The sequence below is a fragment of the Psittacula echo genome (assembly GCF_963264785.1).
Source record: "Psittacula echo genome assembly, chromosome: 4".
NCBI classification, from domain to species: Eukaryota; Metazoa; Chordata; class Aves; order Psittaciformes; family Psittacidae; genus Psittacula; species Psittacula echo.
The window spans coordinates 109,677,717-109,690,453 of record NC_137738.1 but is presented as its reverse complement, the minus strand read 5'-3'; the positions used below and the strand labels follow the sequence as shown (position 1 = coordinate 109,690,453).

Genomic DNA, 12,737 nt, shown 5'->3' with positions numbered 1-12,737 from the left:
GCACATAAAAATCTGTTATTAACACTAAATTGTATTAACTCACCTAATTTTACATGTCCATTATCCGTTAAAAGGATGTTTGCTCCCTTAAAAGAAAAAAGTAAGCACACTTGAATTAAAACATGCAGATTTCTCTGATACTGTATTAAAAAATAATTATGTGAGATCTTGACCAAAGAGAAACAAAGGAACACATTCCAGAAATCTGCAGCTTTACTAAGGAAACAGTTGTGAAATTAGCAAGTTGCATTTCTGTCATATAAAGAAAATGGGATATACAGGGTTTCTCATTCATTTTTAGCCAGTACTCTTTAGCCTATGGTACTACACAGTATTCATTGTACACAAAACCTCTTTCAAAAAGTAGAATATGATTATTTGCCTATGCTGATGAATTCTTACTTTCTTCTACTTACACTGACTGAAAGGAAATAGGAACTCTAAAGGTCAAAGAGGAAGTGATTTTCTTTTCATATGTAGGAGCTGGTTTTGTCTTGTTTGAGAGCCATGATAATTATAACTATAGCCTTAAGGACCTGCCTTGATATTCAAGTGTTTAGAAAAACTATTTCCGTACTTATGCAACAGATGGTTAGTGCTAGATTTGAAGAATTAGCTGCTGTGTATGCACCACTCACTTCAGCTCAATAATCAAAACTAACCCAAAGAGGCAATTGGTACTAAAATGTCATGACATAAAGGGACTGAGAACAAACCTGATTTCAAGACTGAAACCAAGTACAGGTTGAGCTGAGTGAAGGCTGGAGCTGGCTCCTAGTAACAGTCCATCCCATAAATTAGATAGAAGGGCAGCATAGATGGGCCTCCAAAAACTTATGGTTTTACAGATTACGGCTTTTCAGGGAGAACGAAAAGTTAGGCCTGCAGTAAAATGCACCTTATTTTGGCAAATGTTGCACAAGTATAGTTAATGAGCCTTATAAACAGAGCTTTGTAAACACTGTGACAGTCCAGTTAGCATGCTCTTGACCTTTTTCACCTTTCAAAACTAACAGAACGCATACTCTAAATACATAACTTAGCTACAGAGGAAAGCAAACATACTTTAATAGTCAGGGGATCTCCAGATGAAGATTGTATTTTTCCACACTAACGAGAAATGCCTTTTTTTTTTTTAATATAAAAATTTCTCAATGTAACCACTGTAAGCATGTTTTATCAGCACAGCTTTGTTTACAAACTAGTATCTATGCACTGTATCCTTACAAGCACCATTTTGCATGCTATAAAGTAATGTTCAATTTTTGTGCCAAAGTAATCTTTCATTCAGAAATGATTTTTTATGATTGCTCAAACCCCAAATATCCTTCTGCAGTCAACGAGAATAACTTGGAATCAGGCTGCATTAAGGCTTCTGCAGTTGGAGCTACTAAGTACATTGCATCCCTAGTCTGAAAACAAAACAAACAAAGCAAACAAAACCAACCCCCACACACAACACAAGAATATGATAATTTACTGTTAGATTTCCAGAAGAAAGCATGTCAAGGTTAAGCTGCACTCTGAGCAAGGAAGAGTTTTGAAATGCAGAGTAGGAAGCAAAATTTCAGGGAAAAAAGTCAACAAGAAGCTCTAGAATGAAACTCAAGAGTGTCAGAGTCAGAACAAGATAGCTTTGATTCACCTTTAAGATGAAGGTTTAAGTAAGCCAGAGTTAAGAGCCTGATTTGCAGTACCTTGTCTAATTTTAGCATGCAAAGGAGGAGAGAGAAGTAGCCTCAAAGAGCCATCCAGAACTGCAGCCTGCAGATTGGCCTGTAATCTGCTCACGAAGAAAAGCAATAAGAAACCAGAGCAACATCTCTGCTCACCAGTTGGCTCAAAGAGAAGCTTTAAAAAAGCTCCATCAAGCTTCTTGGAAAGGTGTGGGAAAGACTAAACCTTTCCTCTTGCATAGAGCACACTCTTACAGCCATGTGAACACACACTGTTCTGGACACTGGCTCATGCCTACATTTTATATCAGTGGTCTAAATTAATATTATGTTTGGCTCCAATTATAAGAACAAACTATTTCAATGTATGCATTTAAAGAAATATTTTTTTTCCTTTCCTTGGGCAGGAAATTCTATTTTATTCTAATAGACAGAAAAAAATACAATTTTTTTAAATATCCCTAAAATTGATACAGAACAGTAAAGACTCATTAGAGATGATAAAGCCTATTTTAGAAACATGAGAATTCCCTTCAGTCTTTACTTACCTTTATATCTCTGTGCATTTTTCCTTTACTGTGAAGGTAATATAGTCCCTGCATAAAATATTCAGATAATAATTTAGTCCAGTACTTTTCATCACATACATTTCTTACTTAATTACCAGACATATTTAGGATCCAACTCAATTATCTTAATGACTCACTGAAAAATATTATTACGTTTCAGCATACTCAAACTGTATGTGCAAATTCAATATATGTAGTAGCATAATATCTAAAACACAGAATAGATGTGAAGAATACCAGTCACCACATCTGCCGTAAGAAGAGCATTCCCAGACCAAGTTTTCCTCTGGACACGGTATCCCTCACCTTTCTAGATCAATTTAATTACTTTTAAATTGCCTAAAAGTCTGCTATTCAGCAGTTAGATCACTGGATAACTAATGCTAGTATAAGTTATCATTACACATTCCAATTAAGTCTAAAAGCATGCTAGCAGGCACAGCTTCAGGTCTAACACAGGAGTTCACGGATTTCTGCAGAAGCATTAAGCAGTCCCTCTGGGTCTCGATGACAGTATCAAAGCATTTCAGAACATGGAAATTAGAAACTCTAAGTTTAAATACTGGTAGAATTCTATGAAACCAAATTTCTGTGTGACAAATCACAGAGCATGTCACCTCTGACACTGCAGGATTATCTCTAAAATTCTCTTTCAGGGTAAAACAACATGTAAACTATCTTCCTCGCTCTGAGGTCATGAACATAAACACTGTATTTTCATGTCAGATATCCATGTCAAGACAGATTTATTGGGAGTTTGCCAGCTTATGCAAGACATCATGGAATTTACTGCAGAAATAAAATAAGATTGTTTCCAATTGTCAGCCTTTTTGTGGATAGTCCTAAATATACCAACAGAATAAATGAGTAAACAATTACTTACATGACTTGGTACTTGAGATTTTCAAGTGAGCAAAATCGTACAAGTAGACAACAGTACCACCGAGGATACATTTTTGGAGTTTTTGTCAGTTCATGAAAAACAGAATGCAGTGTAGCCGAACAGCTTAGCAGTTATGAAACTTAACTCCTTAAATAAACTAAAAACCACCTCACTCACTGTTGTTTTAACCTGTTTCTCTGAAGGAAATGACTAACAATAGCCAGCTGGTCCAATGGTTTTTCATAGTCCTCACTGCAGGCACATGTGTACCAAAACCAAAAAAATTGCACTAGATTTGGTTTTGGTACAGAGTGTAATGAATCAAAACATCCACCAGACCATGGCAAGGACTGGGCCTAGCTAGAAGAGTCCCATGTACGCTCCTCACATTTAAATCTCTGGATGTTACTGGCACAGAGAGCCAAAACACTCATTTTTACCACTGTCCTCTAAGAATGAGGTCACCATGAATGCCTGGAGGTAGGTACTTTAAAGGTCATATTTAAAAGGACCTATATTTTCAGAATCAGCCTCAGTAATTCCAACCAGAACGGATGGCAAGTAGGCTTTTTTGAAAACAGACCATTTAATGGACTTCTGAATATCAGGCTCAAACATCAGCTTTAGGCATTCAAGTGAAACTCTCAACTGATGGAAACTGATGGTAAAATTAGCATTTACCATTATGGATGGACATACGGCTTATATTCTCAAACTTCTAACTAGGAAAAGTGACTGCTGCATTATAAGCACAAGATACCACAAACTATATACATTATATTTGGTCAGAGTACTATAAACATGTAGTTAGACAACTTTAAAATATACAAAAATGGATAACACTTAGAAAACACAAAATAGCTAATTTCCTTCTCGCAAGCAATTTACATATATCAACAAAAAAATCTTCACACACAAATAATGATTTCATAAATTCCACTCCAGACTATGACCAAAGGGCTGGAACATCTCTCCTTTGAAGTAAGGCTGAGAGAGGTGCATTGTTCAGCCTGGAGAAGAGAAGGCTGTGGGGAGATCTTATTGCAGCCTTTCAGTACTTAAAGAGGGCTTATAAGAAAGATGAGGACAAGCTTTTTAGCCTTCAATACCTAAAGGGGGCCTACAAGAAATCTGGAGAGGGACTTTTGACAAGGACCTGTAGTGATGGGACAAAGAGGAAAGGCTTCAAACTGACAGAGGGGAGATTTAGATAAGATTATTAGGAAGCTATTCCCTGTGAGGGTGGTGAGGCCCTGGCACAGGTTGCCCAGAGAAGCTGTGGCTGCCCCATCCCTGGCAGTGTTCAAGGCCAGGCTGGACAGGGCTTGGAGCAACCTGGTCTAGTGGAAGGTGTCTCTGCCTGTGGCAGGGAAGTTGAAACTACATGATCTTAAGGTCCCTTCCAACCCAAACCATTCTATGATTATGTAACAGCAAAAGGGTTTAAAGGTTTAAACCCAAAACACTCCCAATGTCACATCTTTACTGTAAGGAAAAAAAACATGTCCTGTAAATTAGATGTCAGCAGTCTCTGGCATAGCACAGGGTGATGACAAGTGACATACAAGGCAGCTGGCTCAGGGACAGAGCTGTCTTGAGAGTGTTTGAGAGAGGCAGCAGCTCTAAACTGATGGTATTCAACAGATTTGCATTCACTAGAAGCCAAGAACTGCTCTCACGTGGAAAGACGACATCCATTTAAAAAGCCGTTTCTGATTCTTACTGGTGAACTGAGCCTTTAATTTAGGAAAGAAGAAATGAAAGCTAGCACATTCAATGAGGAGAGGCTGGTGACTAACTTGAACATCTTAGGTACACAGGCAATTTTACTTTTTTCCCCTATCAGATATGCAAAAGAGTCTTTAATTTTTCCTTCAAACTTGCAGTAACTAATTGGTACCAAAATATGAAATAATAAATATGCTGCTTCCCCTCTTAAAAAAATAAAACAAAACCAACAACAACAACAAAAAAGCCACAGCAGAAAGATGATGAGAGTTTTCTTTACATGACCCAAGGTAATTTAAGGTTATGCAATTATGCAAACCAGTTCTAGGCTATTATACAGAGCATCCTCAGAAGTCTGAGAAAAATACTAAGCCACCCAAACACTGTACTTCCACGGCATCTCACATTTCTGTAGCATTTATTTTTAGTTTTTAATGCTTTTAATGTAAATGTCAACCACAAGAACCTGCGAGGATACTACCTGTAGTGTTTCTCTGCTAACATAGGCAATCTGCTGTTCTGAAAGTGGTCCAGTCACTGAAATGGAAAGGAAAAAAAAATATTCTCTCAAAATCAGGTAAGATACTGCCCATTCCAAACCCATAATGCAATGACTTCCATTCACACTGATAGGACCTTAGAAGTCTTGAATAAATGTGCTCAGACTTTCCCCAAGATTGAGCACCACCAAACATTTATTAAACTAAAAAATGTGTAGTCCCATTGGAATGGAAACCACTAACTCCCTCTATATATAAATCTCTGATTAAGAGAAAAAAGAAACAGAAGCAGTGATTTAATCACAACTCTTTCCCCTGTGCTGGGCTGGACTCCCAACCCAGTGACTCAGAGCTGCAGCAAACACTGCTCAGTCCCATTTGAGCCCTAGGAAGTTCCTTCTACTATCTGTGACCTGCTCTCTCCTTCCGTCCTTCCCACCTGCTCTCTCTGCAGCCATGCAACCTGCTCTCAAGCTTTTCAACTCTTTCCTGCATGAGCTACCAGCTGCTGCTCCTGGGCCTGCTACACCACACACCTTCACAAACTCTCCCCCTGAGCAGACTCAGCAGCTTCCCAAGGAAAGGAGTTTTCCTCTACCTCCAGTGTCCCACTTCACTCAAGTCTCTTAAAGGAAAACAATTAAATTCTTAACAACTCCATAAACTAAACACTGAATAACAAGCGATGAATGGCCTGTGACTTGTCCCCATTCACTGGACTTTGATCCTGAAATGAAAGGATTTTAAGACCAGGAATGCAGCTCTCACTGCAAGCTTCTCTGGTTTTGCAAAGAAAACAAATACAATAGTTGGATGGGGTTTCTCAAAGGAAACTGAAGTAGCAGGGCATTAAAAATGAAACAAGATTTAAGTACCTAACTGCTCAGCTTCTACAAAACCCACAAACATTAACACAAATTACTATCATGCAACACACATCTTTGAAACAGGTGTTGATGGTAGATCCATCTTCCTTTTTCTGAAAGTAAAACTCCAAATACACATAAACCAAAATACATTAGCAGCCAGAGTACCTATTTCTAAGTATGTATGTTTGTGAAATTTAATTTTGATTAACTTAAATGACTTAAGATTACAGAGGCCTTCAGGTTGATCAGAGTAAGATCTTTTGGATTGTAATTAAGATCAGGAAGGAACCTTCCACCCTATTGGCAATGAAGACAAAAATCAGCTGCAACAGGAAACTGCTTCTGTATGACATCTGTTCAGGCATTTATGAGGCATGAGCTCATTTCCTACTCTACAGGTGTTCCACATAACAAAGCCTATTAAACACGATGCTTCTACCAACACTAGCAAAGATGTGAAGGGTCAACGAGACCACGCTCAAATGACTACACTGTAAGCATGGTGTGAACTTGCCAACTGGTGCCTTGTTTTAACTGCACCCAAGTTAAATATAAGATATACAAACTGTTTGCATGTAAGAGAAAAATTAAGATATTAACATATAAAATCTTCACAATTTAAAATATGGGCAGATTTCCAGTCTGGAAAACATTACCTGAGAACTACAGGGCCATTACTCACAACATACTCTTTTCCTAAGCAAATCTTAATTCCAGGACAATAAAATCCCTCAAAACTGATTGTCTCTTGAAAACTATCAATTGACTGATCCTCTCTTTATGCAACAGATTCATACACAGCTCTTGTTTCTTTGACCACTCATTGCACCTAAACCTAAAGCAAACACAGATCACACCTTTGCTTTCCGCATGTCATGCATGCAGCACTTAAAAAAAAAAAAAAAAAAAGCCCTTGTGGCACTACTGCTATAGAAATACACAAAAGATCACTGCTTACCAAGGACAAAAGCATCTGCGCTAACCAATGTAGGTATCTACAGACAGTGCTATAGATTATACTACAGCAAAGTTCAGAAGCTCAGAAATAAAATGGCTGTGAAGTAAGAAAGCACATCAGGATAATATAACATTTATTTTTACAATGAACTAGTCTGATTTTACAACTTTTGAAAGAGTGGTGCTGGGTACACAGTAGTGATGGTTACTGCATGAAGTAACTTCTGTTTATCAAAATAAAAACCCACTATAGCTGATTTTGTTTCAAAAACCAAGCCTAAACCATTAGATAATACATAAACTAAAATTGACCTTCAATGGATTATTATGGAAACCACATCTAGGATTCCTCCTCTCTGATTGCAAAACTCTGTAATCATCTCCCTTTTTTGAAAATAAGCTTTACTTAGATTCTAAGGAATTAGTCTTGACATACCATGATAAATATCCTGTAGAGAGCCACCTCCACAAAACTCCATGCAAATCCATAGCTTGTCTCGTCTAAAAAGTGAACAAAACCATTCATTAGCTGTCAGATTTGAAAACAGCACCTGTAAAAGTCAGAAGACTCAAATATTATAAAGCACAACATAAAGCTTTCTATTATGGAAAGTACAAGTCAAATAATGAATACAACTTAAACTTGACATGATAATTCACTGTCAAAATAGTAGCTAATGAAATACCCAAAATATTTGAGGGCTTATTGGAGTAATAGGAACAGTATTAGTGCACACTCATTTTTGTTCAAGACTTATTATGAAAGTGAAATATATTTTTACTGAGGAGAAAGCAAACAGATGTGGGTTCATATTTCTTCCTCCTTTTCACTTCTCTCCCACTTTTTTTCGGAGCAGAGGAACAACAAAAAAAAAAAAAGGAACCCCAAACAAAAAGCTGTAGGGATATCTCTCAACAAATGGAGTGAAACTCTAGTGCTTTAGTCAAAGCTAGGCAAAGTGAAGCCCGTGGTGTAGCTAAGTGACTTCACAGATGAAGACTTTTCCCTTAAAAATACCTATGGATATTTTTGGTGGCAGGAGTCAGAAGGAAGCTCTTTAGATTCCTCTTACTAAGGTGATCAGTTCGACTCACTGTATCTCCATAAAAAGTGCTCTCCAAGAATAGACAATGGGCTGAAGGATTCAAAGGTATCTTCCACTATGGACACTGAATTCTATTTTTGCTTGGTATTTTTCACTGGTAAGACAGATGTACCACACGCAGCCGCAGAAAAGTATTTTGGAGAGCAGGAAATCTAGGACTTGCCTAAACATTCTTGGCCATCAAACATGCAGGAAAGAAAGATCACATACAATCACCAGACTGGGACACAGGACAACCAAAGGAAAGACTGGTGACTGTTCTGCAGCTTGCCCATGAGCCCTGATCTTGGATTTCTTGCATTCATAAGGTTCTGTTCAAATAACTGAGACACCCTTGTGGCCAACATCCATGGAAGTGTTTTGCAAGGCAATGGTGTAAGTGCTGAGCCTATTTCCTGAGCTGCAAATTGCAAGTATTTCTGACCAGCAGATAACAGCTAGAATAGCTGCTGTTACAAGGAAGAACTGTCTTTCTTGGATGTCCTCCCCTTTTATGTCCATAGTCTACATGGTCCTCCAAGCTATACCCTGGCTGCTTCCTCTAGTGATGGGAAAGATATTGTCCAGGCATTACAGAGGTTTTAAGCAATGGGGGTCCCTGGCTGTTAACTCCATACATTTTTAGGGGTTAATTAAATCATTGCTTGAAATAATATGAAGGCTTTCCACTGAAATAATTGATCAAAGTCAGACATAGAGGCAGTATGGCCACCTGTGAAAGAAAACAGAATTAACAATGGCAACAGGGAAACATTAATGAGAAAGAAGCACTGAAGAGACAGACATTCACAAGCCCCTTGTTTATCCCCCACAATTATCAGGACTCAGGGACACTTTTGGAGGCACTGGGCTCATGAAAGCCACTCTTTCCCATGTGGCTGCATTCTGTTTGACGCTAACAGCAGCACAGTCACATCATGGCTTGACTTCGCGAACAAAGATTTGGGAAGGGCTTTACCCACGCTTACTACAAGCGTGCCGATGACTAAAAAGGCCAATGTGGGATAGGCAAATCTGGTTGCAAAAAGCACAGTGAAAGGTCTCCTTGGGTGGTACAGGCGGGGCACGATTCTTCCTACAATGTTTTTTCTTCTCGAGACTAATCCTGAGTGTGCTCTCAAAGGAGACAACAGCGTTATGTACGGTGTGTCTCCAAGTCTCCTGATTGGAGGCCAAGGTGGACCACTGGTGGCAGTCAGTATGGCCAAGGCTGAGATATTGTTTCAGGGAGTCCTTACATCTGTTCTTTGGGGCACTTCTCTTGTGGCAGCCGGTGGCGAGTTCACTGTAAAACACAATCTTAGGGAGGCGATGATCCTTCATCCTAGAGATGTGCCCTGCCCAGCGCAGCTGTGATTGCAGCAATAAGGCCTCAATACTGGTGAACCCTGCCTGTTCAAGGACAGCAACATTTGACACATAGTCAGTCCAATGGATGTTTAGAATTGTACGGAGGCAGCGCTGATGGAAGCGTTCGAGGAGTCGCAGGTGACAGCGGTAGATAACCCATGATTCAGACCCATATAAAAGAGTAGACAGTACAATGGCTCTATAGACACTAATCATTGTACTTTTCTTCAGGTGTTTATTGCACCAGACTCTTTTAAGGAGTTTTCCGAAGGCTCTATATGCCTTTGCTATTCTGTTGCCCATCTTTGTCGATCGTGGCATCCGAGGAAATAATGCTTCCCAGATAGCTGAAATGCTGAACTGACTTAAGCTCTGACTCACCAATGGTAATGTGGGGATGACGATAATCTTCTTGTGGTGCAGGTTGGTAGAGAACTTCTGTCTTCTTCAAGCTGACTTCCAGCCCAAAAGGCTCAGCCGCCTCCCCAAAGCAAGATGTTAAGCGCTGCAAAGCTGCTTCTGTGTGGGCAACAAGGGCGGCATCATCAGCAAAAAGCAGTTCACGAACAAGGTGATTCAGGGTCTTAGTGTGGGCCTTCAGTCACCTTAGATTGAATATGCTCCCATTGGTACGATATCGAATATAAATGCCGCTTTGTTCACTGACGTCTACCATAGCCCTTTGGAGCATCATGCTGAAGAAGATTGTGAATAAAGTTGGTGAGAGAACGCAACCTTGCTTCACACCATTGGTTATTGCGAAGGGTTCAGAGAGTGCATCGTCATATTTGACTTGGCCTTGCTGATCCTCATGTAACAGAATAATCATTTTGAGGAACTTGGGGGGACAACCTAATCATTCCAAGATCATCCATAGGCCTTTTCTGCTCACAGTGTCAAAAGCTTTGGTGAGGTCAACGAAAGTTACATAGAGCCCCTTATTCTGTTCTGTACACTTTTCTTGCAGTTGTCTGAGAACAAATACCATGTCTGTGGTACTTCTATTAGCTCTAAAACCACACTGACTTTCAGGTAGAAGTTCTTCTGCGATAGCAGTTACTAGTCTGTTCAATAGTATTCTTGCAAGGATTTTTCCAGCAATGGAGAGCAGAGTTATACCTCGGTAGCTTGAGCAGTCTGACTTTACACCTTTTTTCTTACACAGAGTGATGAAGATTGCATCACGAAAATCTGATGGTAGTTTACCTTGTTCCTAACAGCACACAACTAGCTTGTGAAATTCAGCATTAAGTGCTTGGCCTCCATGCTTCCAGATTTTGGGTTGGATTCCAACCCATTCCAGTGCCTCACCACCCTCTCAGTAAAGAATTTCTTCCTTATATCCAATCTAAACTTCCCCTGTTTAAGTTTGAACCCGTTACCCCTTGTCCTATCACTACAGTCCCTGATGAATAGTCCTTCCCCAGCATCCTTGTAGTCCCCCTTCAGATACATGAGGACTTGGGTGACATGGTTTAGTGTGGGGTGTCCCTGCCCATGGCAGGGGGGTTGGACCTAGATGATCTCAAGGTCCTTTCCAACCCTAACTATTCTATGATTCTATGATTCCGTCGACCCCAGCTGCCTTGCCAGTTTTCACCTGCTATATAGCCTTAAGAGTCTCTCCCATGATAGGGGCTATTTCCAATTTGTTTTTCACCAGATGTTGTAAAATGTGCTGGATTCCTGCACCTTGGACTACACAGTTAGCCCTAAAGAGTGTTTGAAAATGTTCAGACCAATGATTCAGGATGGACATTTTATCTGTAAGAAGAGTTTGGCCATCTGCACTAAGTAAGGGGCTTTGAACCTGAAATGTGGCTCCATACACTGCTTTGAGGGCCTCATAGAATCCTTTGTGGTCACCCAAATCTGCACATAATTGAGTCTTTTCTGCTAGGTTGAGCCACCACTTGTTCTGGATGTCTCAAAGTTTCTGTTGGAGTTTACTGCATGCAAGACAAAAGGCTGCTTTTCTTACATGGCAAAATGGCTGAGCGAGGTGTGCTTGATGGGCAGATCTCTTCTTTGTCAGCAATTCCTGGACCTCCTGATTGTTATCATCAAACCAGTCTTTGGTTTTCTTTAAGGAAAACCCAAAGGATTCTACAGAGGACTGCAGGATGCTATTTTTAATATGTTGCCAAAGCACTTCAGGAGAAGAATCTATAAGCTGGTCTTCAAGCCTAGTTTGAAGGTTAGCCTGAAAGCTGTCCCTCACTGCAGCTATTTGAAGACTATTAACATTGAGCCTCCTCCTCGGAATGCCGCCCCTCTTAGGTTTGGGCTTAAAGTGGAGGTTAAGTTTGCAACGCACAAGGCGGTGGTCTGTTTGACATTCTGCACTAGGCATCACTTGGCTGTGACAGACATCACGAGCATTTCTCTGGCTCACTAAGACATAGTCAATAAGGTGCCAATGTTTAGATCGAGGATGCATCCAGGTTGTCTTCAGGCTGTCTTCCTGCTGGAAAATAGTGTTGGTGATGGTAAGCTGCTGCTCTCCACAAAACTCTAGCAAGAGGCGACCATTATCATTGCAGCTACCAACACTGTGCTTGCCCAGTACTCCTTCCCAGGCTTCAAAGTTCTTACCTACTCGGGCACTGAAGTCACCAAGAAGTATGATCTTGTCATTTATAGGAATCTTTTGAGTGAGGTGACACAGGTCACAGAATTTTTTGTCTTTTTCTGCAGGGTCAGCTTGCAGAGTTGGAGCATATATGCTGAAAAGAACAACATGTTGCTTATTGTGTACTGGAAGGTGTAAGGAGATAATACGATCGGACTGACCTATCGGCAAATTTTCAAGTTTAGAGATGATGGAGTTTTTAATCATGAAGCCGACTCCAGAAAGATGACTTTCAGTTTTGGATTTGCCTGACCAATAGAGTGTATAGCCAGCACCATGTTCTTTAAGGCTACCTTCCTCATGAAGGCAAACTTCACTGACAGCAGCAATATCGATGTTGAGTCATGACAGTTCATGGGCAATTAGCGCAGAACAGCGCACAGAACGGCACATAGGACACCTGCTGTTCGCTGCATCAAGCATGGTTCTGATGTTCCAACATGCGAGTGTCAATGTGGACACACCTT

General features: G+C 40.1%; 1 protein-coding gene across 14 annotated transcripts in view; it reads right to left on the bottom strand.

Annotated features, from left to right (window-relative positions):
• MAP4K3 (mitogen-activated protein kinase kinase kinase kinase 3) overlaps positions 1-12,737 on the bottom strand; it is a 91,538-nt gene that overhangs the window by 59,743 nt on the left and 19,058 nt on the right. For 13 of the 14 annotated variants that reach the window (XM_080616165.1, XM_080616168.1, XM_080616164.1 and 10 more), the window contains 4 exons: positions 7,619-7,683; positions 5,338-5,393; positions 2,225-2,272; positions 44-86 (listed from right to left, as the gene is read on the bottom strand). In XM_080616165.1, coding sequence (XP_080472291.1) covers positions 44-86; positions 2,225-2,272; positions 5,338-5,393; positions 7,619-7,683 — 212 coding nt within the window. Of the gene's footprint in view, positions 1-43; positions 87-1,697; positions 1,784-2,224; positions 2,273-5,337; positions 5,394-7,618; positions 7,684-12,737 lie in introns of those variants that run through there. The other variant, XM_080616166.1, reaches the window with a different exon arrangement.